Here is a 14,524-nt window from a genome sequence, read left to right as displayed (position 1 = left end):
TCCCAGCTGTACTTTATATGAACAAAGAGGGGTTAAATCCTGGACACCTGCCACTAATAAGCCCTTTTTCTGGAGTGCTGGATCTTTGAGACCAGGTCCTTCAAGCTTTGCTTTTGTCACACATATCTTTGCTTAGGATCAGTATTATGAGTAGAGTATCATCCAGGGGCAACTTGGTACACTGGATCTTGCCACACTAATTTAGATTCTCTTTGAGAATTAAGTAGTTTCTGCATAGATCAGTATTGTCAGTGTTTCTCATGTACTGGGCAGAAAATTTGAAAACTCACAGTGTTGTGTCAGTTACACAAACATGATGCCCTATATTTGGCATCATTAGTGAGAATGTACTATACTTTCAGAAGTCTTTTTGACTGAACATTTGGTGGATTTTTTTCCTCCCACCCTTCCTCTTCATTATTGATGAGACCCTCAGTTTAAGACTATAGCACATTTTAAATCTAGCATCATAATTATGCCACTTTAAATTCACAGTTTATTAATGTGTTCTTTTCTTTGTTTCACTAAATTATTAGGCTTACATGAGAACTGAAATGCATAAATTCCTGTAGGAATAGACATAGTTGCTAATTAGTTTTTATTATATTTAATATGTTTGTCTTTGTGGGATTTAGTGTTCTTAATCCTATATTTCTACCATATATTTTTTATCTGTCAGTTTAATTTGGATAAGTTCTCTTCTGTCCCATTGTAATCATCACTTCTTTTTTATGTGGAACTGTCTTTAATCAGTTCCCTCCCAAACACAAGTTTAATTTTTCAGTATTTTCATATTTTCCTTATTGTTATATAATATGTTTTATCATTTCTTTATCTTTATTCACCATACCTTCCTTTCTTTACAAAATGGAGACTTACTTTGATACTATTCATTGATGTACAACTGTACTTAATGGTGAAGCTTATATTATTCTATTATTTTATATACATGAATATGTATAAAATGTAATGAATACATCAGGCACTGTAAATAACTAAATAAAATATAAAATAATTAAATGTAGTATCATACAGTATAATTAAAGTCTGTTCTTTGAGGTGATTATTAAATTAAACAGGAATGATTTATATTGTGATACTACTAGATTTGATGTGGTTAGTGAGATAATTCCTATAGAGACTAATGGTCAAGTAGCATATACACATATATATCCTGAATTAAAGGATAATTTGCCTCCTAGGTAGGTTGAAGCATGTTTCCAGGAAATTTTTTCATGCTGCTCACAATAGCACAGTATGTAAATGTAGTGTTTTTTCCTATGAATGATCATGGTTGAGTGCAGGTAACTAAAACTATTCATAGTATTCATTCATGTGTGCATTATTTATTGACAGCATGCAAACTAACTATGTTTATTCATTAAAGGTGCTATTTTGTTGGGATAGAACATTATATGTTTTCCAAATCAAGTCCTTATAAATTGCTAAAGGGATAAGCACTGTTTTGTGTCTTAAAAGAAAATGCAGATGGTTTAAAATAGATGAGGTATGTTAATAGTTGTAAATTATAAATTTGTAGATTAGGAGATTTACAAATGTCTTTTTGAGGTTTGATTTCCCTATCTTTGTAAAAACTTTATTTTCTGGTAACCCATACCTGGAGTCATTTTCTTGTTAAATAACAACTTTGATTTATTTGAAATGAATATAGTTAATCAAAGAACAGTCATTAATTCAGGCAGTAAGCATAAGTCATTTATTATGCAGGGAAAGACTAAAAGAAATATGTAGGAATAGCTTATAGGGCATAAATCAATATTTTCTCTTTATTCTTCAGGTATCTTGACTATCATAGTATGAACAGATGTATACTACCTGTTCTAGTCACTAGGCTACAAAAACATCTGTGCTTCAATAATAATTACTGAGGAAAGTAGCAGTGTGGATGGATATTTAAGGAAACCAGAGGACTTAGGTTTTTCTATCCAAGGCATACGGTCCTGGTTTAAGGGATGGCCTGCTTTTGCTAAAGTGGATAAAATCCAGGAGAAGTGTGGGCTCACTATGGTAGCTAGAGATTTGAGACTGGTGAAGCCTATCTGTCTCCATTTGCCATTGCCAGATATTGGTCTGCACATAACAGCACTGCCTGGACTCACTGGCTCCTGTAAAGTCAAATGTAGAGACAGATTTAATTAATTAACCTATTTTATTATTTAATCTTAGATTTTATAACTTATAGATGTAATATAGATGATTAAGTATATTGTTCTTATCCCAAATGTGTTCTAAATAATTATGACAAATAAGATATTTGATATTTAAACTATACAGTTCTCTTGTACAATTGAGAAAATAGAAAATGTTGGACTTACTGAACCTTAAGATAAAGGGTAATGTAATTATAAGAAAAAATATATAAAATGTCTAACTTGTGGGTAGTATAACAAAAATGTCCAACAGTTGTTTTATGTGAATATATTATAAAGAGCATGTGTCAGATATAATATAGATTATTAGCATATTTAGAAGTTCTACAATTTATTTAACATGTGTTCACTCTTACTGAGTAAGGATTCACTTTCTTATATTCATCATTCAAAGATAAATTTTTATAGAAGGACAAGCTATAGTTTCATGATTCTGAAAAAAAAGGGAAAGAAAATAAACCTCATCTGCTCACCATATTTGTGTCATAGCCTTTGGCCTGAGTAATGAAGCAAACAATAGAACTGCCTATGTCTGGGTAGAGGTAGGCACAGCTTGAAGCTCCCATAACCTGCATCTGTAATATTTCTGGGTTCTCATCTGTCTCTCCTAGGAAAATAGAATATACAAATAGTTAAATATATAGGTTACAGTGAAGCAGCCAAGAAGATGATTTAAACGTGTACCTCTAAGTTATTATGCTAAGAAGTTCTGTTGATTTTCTTATCACTACCATTAGCTTCTTACCCTCAAGTCATTCCATTCATTTTACATTTCTTTTGAGTCATTTTAGCAAATATAATTACTTTTAAATTTCATTTCCTGAAAATTAAGTTGTATATTTTGATTTATAAATCAGCTGGGTGTTGATAGCTCACGTCTGTAATCCTAGCTACCCAGGAGGCAGAGATCAGGATTGTGGTTCAAACCCAGCCCAGGTAAATAGTTCACAAGACCCTATCTCAAAAAACCCTTTATAAAAATAGGGCTGGTAGAGTGGCTCACAGTGAATGCCCTGAGTTCAACCTAATATAGCAAACGCCCCCAAATAAAAAGCCCTCCAAATTCCAATTCAAGTGAATATTCAATTTCCTAAACATGCCAAAACAAAACAGAACTTTTTTCCAAAGTTAGAAGAGTTTGGAACCTAATCATCCCTGTTTTATTTACAACATTTGAATGTTCATATAAACTTCCTCTTACGATATCCTTAAAATCCTATTGAGTCATCATCAAAACAATCATTGAATGAAATAAAAATACATGTACAAATAGGTTTCTAATCTGAATTAAGGTCCTAAAATTAGGTATATGCACAATTGTTGTGAGACTTCTTAAACTTTAAGTTAAAAGTATAATCTTTATTTTTTTAAAGCTACTCTCCTAATGAGCAAAACAATCACTAACCTGGTTTAAGAATTCTTGGCCCAGAAAGCCAACATTCTGAGCTATTTAGATTCTTCAAGTGCCCCAATGGTGCTAACATCTGAATGGAATTTTGGCCCTCTTGAAGGAGTACCAAAGCTAGATCATTTCTTGCTGCTCCACTCACCAACCGGAATCTCTCATGAAGTAGGATAGTAGTTACTTTAACAACTCTCAGAGGTGCCCCAGGATGCCTAAGGCCCAGTATCGCTATAGTGTCTTCTGGATTCCTATGTGGATACATAGAGATTACTTAAAATGGATTCACTACAGAACCTGTACTCTTAAAAACCACATTTGTCTTTTTAAGATATGGTACATGAGCCTTGCATTTCACCTCCACAGAAATCAAGATACCAAGAAGTTAGTACTTGGGAAATAGGATTTCGGAAGAAAATACTAATAGAGGTACATGTTAAATCAACTCAATGTTTGCCTGAAACAAATAAGTAATGGACCTAAGAGGTGATTTTGGGACAAAGAAAGCAAAATTTGCCCAAAGAAGGCTTAAACAAACTGACTTGGTGGTAATGGATTATATAGTATTTGAAGAAGCAGGACATAAACTTACATGTTCCTGACACAATGGGCAGCAGTGAGAACCCAAGAGCTGCTAATTATGGAGCCACTGCAGATTTGACTGCCACAACTGATGATCATAGCCTGCCAAGGCATAGTATATCGCAGAGAAATACGATCTGCCAAAACTGAGCAAAAACAAACAACCAACAAATGAAAAAAAAAAAGAAGCAAAAAAAAGCCAGTAAGAATAAATTTCATAGAATGTTATAGCTTTCTAATTTTAAATGTTTCAATCCCTTTAAAACACATTGACATTTTAAAATCTGACTTAGAAACATGAGCTTCTGTATCTTTTGCAGCTATGATATTTCCCTGAAAAAAAGTTCCTCTTATCTTTCTATACCCATTGTTTATTTATAGAGCAATTTTAAATTGTCTCTAGTCAATAAGTGGGAATATATATACAATGAAAGATTGCTGCTCCATAGGAAAGAATGAAATTATGCTATTTGTGGGAATGGGTGGAACTAGGGCTCATCACATTTAGTGAAATAAGCCCTGCTCAAAAAGCCAAGTATCACATTTTCACTCATATGCAGTAGAAGGGGGTACAGAGAACTTGACCAAAATATAATGTATGCATATATGGAATTTTCACTTGAAATCCTCTTGTACTATTAATGAATCCTAGATAAAAAGAAAATTTATGAAAACAATCTGACTATAAAAAGAATAAAGTGATAAAGATGAAGGTAAAATCATAAATAAGATCCTCATTGTAGATTTCTTCATCTGTGTGAGAAAGGATTTGAAGTATATCACCAAAGAGATGATATGGCCTCACTTATTCTTAAAAATCATTATTCACTATAATATGGCAACTTGAGATAGCTAGTAAATACTTATTAAGTAGATTAAAACACAGACTCTGGGACTGAAATATTTTTCAAAGGCAGTAAGATCAAGTAAACAATGAGAAATAGTCATTGATGATATTGTGATAGGTTTCAGAATAGTCAAGGGAAGAAGAAAGATAATAACCCTAATGTAAAATAAATGCACACAAGAGCCTACAAATCACTATTTATCACTGACAACAAAACAAAACGTCTTTAATAAAAAATTATTGTAACATATACACAAGGTGCTATATAGTAGTAGAGTACTCTCTGTTAGAAGAATAAGTTTTTGAGTATCATTGTTAGCCCTACTCTTTTTTGCTCCCGAGAAGTTGATAAGTTATTGCAATATTCTACATGTCAGAGTAATCAATCAAGACAATTATATTAATAACCACTGGCATCTATATTCTATAACATTATGAAAGTTAAACAATATTGTTAATTATGACGTTTCTTTTTAGACCGATAAATAAATCACTCCAAAGATTTCATAAATTTAAAAAATATGCATTTCTCAAGAAAAGAGTTTTCTCTTCTCCTTTCACTCTTTTGTATTTCCAATCCCTTGTTAATTTCCTTCTTATACTTCTCTTACTATAATTTTATTGGGCCTTACTCTGAGGTTGTGGCAGAGAAATGAAGTGGGGTCGAATAGAAGCAGTTGTAGAGGTTAAAACTGAAGCATTCCTAGCAGGAGAGACTGAAAGGGAGATGGAAGCAGAGGTAGTTATGAGTCCTTTTTGGGACCATGGTGCATGGCTGAGCCGTGTAACTCCCTGGATCCAGAAAATGAAAGGGCTCACTTGGCTGAAGACATAGGGCTTTGTGCAATGTTCATCAAAGTGACTCAAGATTCCCACCTGTACCCATGTATCCTTTTGTTGTATATGGCACACCAAAGGTGCCCCCAAGTCACCCTGTAAGAAAGAGGGAACAGAACAGAGTATCAATTGATTATCTGAAGGATGGTAGGAGGTATCTTGGTGTTGGAGGATAATCCTTTTTATTTCTGACTTTCACATTCCCTTTAATTGTCACCTTACAGCCAGCCTCCCCCATAGCTTTCTTGGCCTCCACACAGAAAGTAAATTCATTCAGCTTGGGCCAAAACTGGGCACAAGTGCTGGCTTGCAGGATGTTTAGGTGCCTTTTTTGCAAAATTCCAGGACTTCCTGATGGAAAACAGAGAAGAAATGTTTGTGAATTTTGTTGATTTGCTTTAGACTAGATTAGAGAAATATAATAAATGCTCAGTTACTCAAGAAAGGATATTACTATTTTTCCAAACATATCATTCCATTCTAATCCAGTGCCTTTTTCATTATTCACCTCTCATGAGGGACCAGCTGGGTAACCAGCAGCCATACAGTTGTATATTCTTCTCTTGCTCCAAACTTTCCTCCAGACAAGTAGGAAGAACCAGGGGTTGAAAATGTAGTGGCTGCTTCAGAAAGATTAGCCCAGGTCCAAGAGGTCCTTTGGGTCCTAAGTAGGGCAGAGCACGATGAATACCAACAGTCTGAGCTTGGGTAGGATCCTGTAGATCAATAAGACCCACTTGGACCAAGGCCAGAGCTTCTGAGCTTTTTCTGGAAGGAAAATTCATTAGAAATATTATTATTTCTAAATTTCAATGTGGAAAAAAACCCTTAGATCATATGAATCAGATAGGGTCCATGTAAGCACCAAAATACTATTCCTATTCCCTATTCAGTCAGCACATGTATTTAACACTAGGACATTATTAATGATATTAGGTCATCCCTAGGCTCAGTAGGCATGAACGTCTTCAGAAATGAAAAGTAAAGTATTGGTGGAGTGTAGCTCAAGTGGTAGAGTACCTGCCTAGCAAGAATGAGGCCTTGAGTTCAAATCCCAATACCATCAAAAAAAGAAATGAGAAGTAAATTACTTTGTCAGTATCCTTATTAAAAAGTATTAACCTACACTATTGTACTCCCTAATATTTATAGTGCTTAATACTTACTCATAAGAATTTTGAAAATTAGGAACTGAAATATCTCACATAACATGTGAGAGTTCGACCACTTTTTCTACATGAGCCCTGTTTCTCTTATCTATATTAATGGTTCTACTTCAGTATGTTAAAATAAGGAAATAAAATGTTTGCCAGAAATCTTTTGAGCTAAATAGTATCAAAATATAGATCGACAAATTGAATTTTTAGGACAGCATATCTGGAGTTATAAAAAGCTAAACAGAAACTCTAATAAGATGCCTATCCACTGGTTATGAGGTTACATTCTGATAAACCAATCTTAAGTTGAAAACATTGTAAGTTGAAAGTACTGTCATACACCAAACTTAATTAACAGCAGTGGTTGTTAACATGCATAGCTTAGCAACACAGTGGGTAACACAGATGCTTGTCATAATGACTATGTGATTGCATGGCCTACTGGGAGCTACCACTCACTACTACTGACTAGCATCATAACAGAATATCATAATACGTACTAAATATTCAAAGTTCAAAATATAAAGTATGATTTCTACTGAATCCATGTTGCTTTTGCCTCTTTATAAAATCAAAAAGTAATATGTGTAAGTATAGGTTATAATTTAAGGTTATAGCATGCTTTAAAGGTATAGCATGCTTTCCATCTTCTATATAGGTGAAATTATATAAAAGCAAGACATAATTTTACAATTCACAATGTTTTTTATTTGGGTACTAAAATTAACCCCAAGAAACATATTAACATAAATTTTAGTGGTATATGAGGAAAAAAGAATAAAATAGGAAATGGTTGTTAAGAAAGCAATTCAATCATTTCTATAGAAAAGGAGACTCATCAAATTTGATTATATAAATAAAGAACATCTAGTTTGTTCAAAGAAATGTATCCATTAAAAAATCATAAATTTTTCATCACTTTATTATGATACATTAACCTTGAGATGGCTTACCCAGACTTACATGAAATTGGCACATCTTGCTGAGGTAAGAATCCACTGTTCATTCAAAATAGAGCCAGCACAAAAATGGGAGAAAGAGAGATGCATAGAAACCATCCAGGGAAATTCACCTGTTTCTGCCTCCCAGCAATTGGGACAACGGGAGACAAGGCCAGGGCGTAATCCACACTCTAGAATGAATCCACATGTATAACAGAGTAAAGTTAGTATTATTATCCTCTTCATTGAATTTCCTGACTTTCTATTTTAGGAACGAGTTTGAAAATTTGATGTCCTGAACTTTGAGGAAGTGCTTGGGATTATTTTCCTAATTCACAATAAACTTAGGTATAGTAACAGAGGGTATCTGTATACTTCTCCTGATAAAGATAATTTGACTTGTTCTGTTCATTCCTCAAGGAGAATAATAGAATCTATTTAAGCAATCAGATATTTTTGAAATATTATGCTCTGAAAGGAGTGGTACTTATAAAACTTAAGTCATAAGCCCTTACTGGAAAAATAAGGTATTAATCTCTCAATATTTAGAGATCTCTTAACTATTGGTTCAGAAAAATATCTTCAATTTAATCCTACAAAAATCTATGAAAACCTTTTGTGATCTACTCAGAAATTTTGGTTGCCGGCTTCAAAAAGACTCTTTATCTAAGGTAGTAAGTCAAACAGATGACTATATTTAACTTGCCTGTGGTCTCGTGAGAAACAACAGCTGTCTTGAAGAGCCAGAGAGCCTGGAGATTGTCTTTCCAAATCATACCTAGGCGACACTCAGCCAGGGAAACATTGAGAGGCTGTTGTCCAGACTGATGCTTATAGTTGGGTCCAGATAGAGATCCAGGCATCAGGGGAAACTCTTTTGTTAAACTTATTGCTGGAGGAGCATGCAGGGTTGAGAAAGTGTGAGAAAAAATAGTATCTTCAATAAACTTTGAGAAAGACAGTTCCTGGAGCTGACTATCAGAAGAGGTTGAGGGCAAAAGCACAGGAGAGAAGGCCAGAGAAGAAAAGTTGAAGCAAGATGGGAAAACACAGTGTGAAAGATAAGGACAAGAAGAAAAGACTAAACAGGAAGGGAACAATGTACATGGATATGTAAGAGAACAAGAAACAAGGAAGGAAAAGCCTGGGGAAAGATAACTAAGAGAGACAGAAAGGACATCAAGGCTTCCTTTTGTGTCAATAATTTCTAATATGCTGCCAAAGTTCTTGTGACCAATTATACTAGGAAACCACTTGCTCGACAAGGTAAGAAGGAAAATGTTTGTGAGCTGGCTTGGCTGGAGATAACTGCTTTTAATTTTTCTTTCTATGGTACTTATCTCTGTTGACAAAGTTATAAAATACTGATGTGCGGTAGAAATAGTCTCAACAGGTAAAAATGTTACAAGCTTAGACTTGTTATCCAAATGATCAATTAGCAGAGTTTTTCCAATTGTTCCAGTCTCAGGAGAAATCAGTGACACAATTATGTCAGCTTTGTAATGCAGTAGTTTTGTTTTAGGTTGGATCCAGGTTCTGAATTTATCAGATACAGGAATAGAAAAGAATGTTATATTAACTTGAGGCTTGGTCCATGGTGTGGCTGGTTGAGTTTCAGACTGGATCCAGGGTGTAAATGTTCCTCCTTTTAGCATTGTCTGTGGTTTAACTACTTGAGACAAAACCCAGTATCTAGTCATAACAATTTCAGACTGGGTCCAGGGTCTGACTTCTTGGGTTTTTGACTGGATCATAAAAGAATCATGATGAATTGTGCCAATTTCAGATCGGATGAAAGTACTGAACGTACCGAATTCTGAATAAGTCTGCAGTCTGACAGTTTTTACTTGAAGGTAGAACCTAGTTCTGACTGTGTTAGCTTCCTGCTTGTCCCAGGGTCTGGTTGCTTGAGTTTCAGAGTTGGTCCCAAGGTTATCTGTAGCAATTCTTTTCTGAGTCCAGTGCCCAATTATACCAACTTCAGTATGGGTCCCAAGACTCACTGTTTGGGAATAAAGTTGAATCCAGGATCTAACTGTGTTACTTTGAAACTGTAACCAAGGTATTACTGTACCAACTTCAGTCACAGGTGAAATTTTTCGTACTTGAGTTATAGTCTGCATCCAACTTTGGAATTTTTGAGTTTGAGGCTGGCTCATGGGTGTGATTGAATCTATTTGAGTATGGAACCAGTATATTATTGTATCAGGTGGGGTCCAGGAAAGAATTTTTAAAGTTCCAAATTGGGTCCATAGTTTAGTTGTAGCAGTTTCCTGCTGAGTCCAAGGGTTGGTTATACCACCTTCAAACTGGGCCCAAGAAAGTATCCTTTGAGATTCTAATTGGAACCAAGATGTAATGGTATCATTCTGAGTTAGAGACCAAAGTGTGGCTCTGCTATCTTCAGGCCACATACTTACTGCTTGAGATTCAGACTGGGTCCAAAGTTTTATTTCAGAAGAGGTCCAGAATCTGACTGTATTGGTTTCAGTAGTGATTCTTGTTTGGACAGCATTGCCTTCAGAATTGTATCCAGGTCTGACTATATTAGTTTCAAGGTGGATCCAGGGATGGGCTATTGTCCTTTCTGGCTGAAACCAAGAAAGAACTTTTTTAGATTCAATTTGAGTCATTTGCTTTATTGTATCATTTTGAGTTAGGGTCCATGGTGCAACAGTATTCATATCAGACATGGTCAAGTGTTTTGCTGCTTCCATTTCAGCTTGTGACAATAGTGTCACTGTTTCAGGTACTGGCAAAGACAAGCACCTAACTTGTTGAGATTCAGCCTGTGTCAATGCTCTGATTGTACTAGTTTTAGGTTGGGTCCAGGGGTTGACTGTGTTTGTTTCACTTTGGATCCATGGTCTTATTGTACCAGTTTCAAAAATAGTCCACAATTTTACTGTATATTCTGACTGGGTCCAGTAGTCTAATGTGCCTATTTTGAACTGGATCCATGGCATGACTGTAGCGATTTTATGTGTGGCCTGGAGCTGTACTTTGTCACTAAATGATGTGAAAGTACTGAGTGTTTGAAAGGTTGTTTGAATCCATGGTTTTTCTGCCTGAATTTTAAATGAAGCTTTGCTAATATAAGAGTCAGGCTGTGGCAAAGATATGGCTGCTACATGCACAGGTACTATCCAGGATAAGATTGTTCCAAATTCAGGTAAGGTCCATGGACTACTGTTTTCAAGTTCAGAATGTGTCCACAGAAGAGATGCTTGATTTTCAGATTGAACCAAGGGTTTGGTATTATCTGTCTGATGTTGCACTGACATTCTGAATGTGTTAACTTCTGGCAATAGCCAAGATTTCTTGGCTTCAGTTTCAAGAATTGTTGAAATTGTGCCTTTGTCAGTTCCAATCTGTACATAAAAGTTTACAGTGGAAGAGGCAGTCTGCTTAAAAGTTGTGGCTATTGAAGCTGCAGGTTCTGCCCAGGTTTTGACTGCTAAAATCTCAGCCTGGATGTCTGTTGTGATTTTGGAAGCTATAGCCTTTGACCCTGATTTCGTTGATGTAGATTCATTTCATATCCCCATTGTGATTTTGAAAGTTATAATCTGTGTCTCTAGATTTAAAGATGAATATTCAGCTTTGGTTCTCTGTTCAATTGTGGAAATTGTGTCCTCTACCCATGTCTTGATTTCTAGAGATTCATTCTGGGTCCATGACATGAGTGCATCAGGACCTGCCTGCATCCAGGTAATTACTGCTGGAAATTTAGCCATGGTCCATGAGGTGATTACCTCAAATACAGATTGTGTGGAGGTAATTACTGATGGAGACACACTCTGTTTCCATGGGGCAATTGTAGGAAATACAACTTCTTTCCAAAGCTCTTCTGATGTAGGTGTAGCCTGAGTCCAGGACATCACTTTTTCAGATACAGATTGTACCCAAGGATCTAATATTTGAAATTCATCCTGTATCAATGGTGCAAGTGTTTCAGATATAGACTTTATCCAGGTTACTGCTGGATATTCAGAATGGGTCCGTAATATGATAGTATTAAATGAGGGCTGTGCCCGGGTATTTACTGTTGAATATGTAACCTGTATAGGTTGTATCCATGGATCTACTGATTCAGATTCATCCTGAGTCCAGTGTATGGCTACTGAAGATGTGGCCTTTGTCCAGGGGTTTCCTTGTGGGGCTTCCCTCTGGATCCAGGATTCTTTTGAAATTGTTGCCCTTATCCAGGAATATTCTGGTAGAGATTCAGCCTGGGTCCGAGGTATGAATTTTGAATCCTTGGGCACTGGAAAGGGATCTACTTGTGGAAATTCAACCTGGGTCCAGGGTATGGTGTTTGAAGATGTAACTTCTGACCAGGTATTTATTGGGTGATATTCAGTCTTTATCCAGGATATTACTTTCAAATCTCTGTTGTCTATGCAGGGAGATAATGTTGAATATTCAACCTGGGTCCAGGGTCTGACTTTAGCTATTTGAGCTTCTTTCAAGGATTCTACCGGTGAAGATTCAGACTGTATCCTGTGTATGACTTCTGATGCTTTAGCACTCTTCCATGGGTTTATTTGTGGAGATTCAGCCTTAAACCATGCAGTTGCTATATTTCCCATTCTTAAGAAGGAATTAAATGTTGTAGAAATAACTTGTATGCACAATTTGACTGTTTCAGTTACAGGATCTGTCCATTGATCTTCCACATGAATGCATGGTGTGCCTTCCCCAGGCTCAGACTCAACCCAAGGAGATATAAATGGAGTCTTAAATTCTGATTGGATATTTACTTTTGGAGATTCAGTCTGTATCTTGGATTTGACAGTTATAGTTTCTTCTTGGTTCAAAGTATTTATTAATGGAGATTTAGTCTGTGTCTTTAGTGTGACTTTATCAAGTAGAAATGTGTAAAGATTTGTTGCTAAAGATTCTGTCTGTGTCCATGTTGTAATTATATCAACTACTGACTCTGCCCAAGTATTTACTGCTGGAAATTCAGCTTGTGTCCACTGTTTGACAATTTTAGCTGTATCCTCTATCATAGGAATTTTAGATGCAGCTTGATGCTTGAATATACCAGCCTCTGGCAGTGTCCAAATCTTTACTTCTGAGAATTCACCTGGATTCCATGATGAGACTATTTCATAGTTAACTTCTGTCCAGGCCTTTTGTTTCTGAGACTTAGCCAGTGTCCACATTGCTATTGTATTAGCTTCAGGCTTTGTCCAGTGATTTGTTGTTGGGCTAACCGCCTTGTTAAAAAGAATGACTTGATTAAATATAGAGTGTGTCAAGACATTTGCTGCAATAGTTTGGTTTTGAATCAATTGTGTGAATATTTCTGTTGCAGATTGTACCTGAGAATTTACTGACATAATTTCAGCTAGGCTCCACAGGGTATCTCTACCAGTTACAGTCATCGTCAATGGATTTACAGCTGGTATTAGGGTCTGAGTCCACGTTGTGATTATATCAGATTCAAACTGTGTCCAAGGACTTTTTGCTAAAGAAACACCCTGAACCAATGGTGTTACTGTATTATCTATTGCTTGTATCCATGGATTGATGATTTCAGAATTAGCCTGAGCCACCTGTAACACAGTATCAGTTTCAAGTTTTGTCCAGGAATTTGTTTTTGCAATTTCAGCTTGATTCAATATATTAGATACAGCTTCTGTTGGATGCTTGACGTTTGTGAATTGACTATTTGTCCACTCTGTAAATGTATCAGTTTTAGACTGTGTCCAGTGATTTAGTGTAGATGCAGCAGATTGGTTCCACACTAAAACTGAATCAGATGTTAGTTGTGTCCAATGTCTTACTGTTGGAGACTCAGCCTGGTGCCACGGTGTGAATGCAGAAGAGACAGATTGAATCCCGGGGTTTACTGTTAGAAATTCAGACTGAGTCCATGTTGTGAATATATCAGCAATAAGTTCTGTCCAGGAAATTCTTCCTGGATATTCAGCCTGAGTCCACAGTACTGTTACTGTATCAGATACAAGTATTGTCCATAGATGTACTCCTTTTAATTCAGCCTGGAACCAAGGTGGTTTTATTCTATTTGATAAAGGCACTGTCCTTACACTTACTGGTGGAGATTCTAGAAGAAGCTTTGATGGTGTGATTGTATCAGTTACAGATTCTGACCACAGATTTCTAGATACAGGTTCACTCCGAAACCATAGTGGTGTGATTATATCAGATACCATCCGTGGCCATAGATTTACTGAGGAAGATTCAGTGTGGGACCTGAAAGGTATGACTTTGTCAGACAAAGGCTCTGGCAATGGATTTCCTGCTAAAGATTTAAAAGCCTGGGGCCGCTGTGGGAGTATACATAAATGTTCTGGTGAAGATTCAGTCTGAAGCCATGATGCTGTTATTATTTCAGTTCCATGCTTACTCCATAGACTACATGGAGAATATTCAGCCTGCAGCCATTGTGTTGTGACTCTATCAGCTCTAGTTTGTGTCCACAAGTTTGTTGGTGGATATTCAGCCTGAGCCCATGGCAGTGTGACTGTATCAGATAGAGGTCCTGATGGAGAATCACTCTGGAGCCATACTGTGACTGTAGGAGCTACAGCCTTTGTCCAAAACTCTACTGTTTG

At 36.1% G+C, this 14,524-nt stretch overlaps 1 protein-coding gene across 6 annotated transcripts; it reads right to left on the bottom strand.

Annotated features, from left to right (window-relative positions):
- Positions 1-1,694: 1,694 nt before the first annotated feature.
- LOC141419919 (polyserase-2-like) lies at positions 1,695-14,524 on the bottom strand. 6 transcript variants are annotated; one of them, XM_074064363.1, is made up of 9 exons: positions 8,644-14,524; positions 7,950-8,128; positions 6,348-6,607; positions 6,057-6,190; positions 5,635-5,935; positions 4,166-4,301; positions 3,577-3,824; positions 2,645-2,778; positions 1,695-2,126 (listed from the first exon to the last, which is right to left on the bottom strand). In XM_074064363.1, the coding sequence occupies exons 2-9, from the start codon at positions 8,000-8,002 to the stop codon at positions 1,854-1,856; spliced, it is 1,539 nt and encodes a 512-aa protein (XP_073920464.1). In that variant the 5' UTR covers positions 8,003-8,128; positions 8,644-14,524; the 3' UTR covers positions 1,695-1,853. The 6 variants fall into 6 exon arrangements, 5 of the variants coding, with proteins under 5 accessions (XP_073920464.1, XP_073920459.1, XP_073920460.1 ...); XM_074064358.1 differs by having other exon boundaries at positions 7,960-8,128; XM_074064359.1 differs by having other exon boundaries at positions 6,348-6,503; positions 8,069-8,128.

The sequence above is a fragment of the Castor canadensis genome, chromosome X (genome assembly GCF_047511655.1).
Source record: "Castor canadensis chromosome X, mCasCan1.hap1v2, whole genome shotgun sequence".
In the NCBI taxonomy this organism is placed as follows: domain Eukaryota; kingdom Metazoa; phylum Chordata; class Mammalia; order Rodentia; family Castoridae; genus Castor; species Castor canadensis.
Note: the sequence above shows the minus strand (reverse complement) of the source record. Positions and strands in the feature narration are given on the sequence as shown.

What these genes read in the sequence shown, in the direction of transcription:
- LOC141419919 (XM_074064358.1), bottom strand. Translation starts at nt 11,221, where the DNA reads ATGTCAGTGCAACATCAGACAGATAATACCAAACCCTTGGTTCAATCT. An exon ending in GCAAGATGTGCCAATTTCAT is followed by an intron (nt 6,608 to 7,959) that starts GTAAGTCTGGGT and finishes TTTTCCTTCCAG; the next exon opens with AAAAAGCTCAGAAGCTCTGG. An exon ending in AAGGCTATGACACAAATATG is followed by an intron (nt 2,127 to 2,644) that starts GTGAGCAGATGA and finishes TTGACTTTACAG; the next exon opens with GAGCCAGTGAGTCCAGGCAG.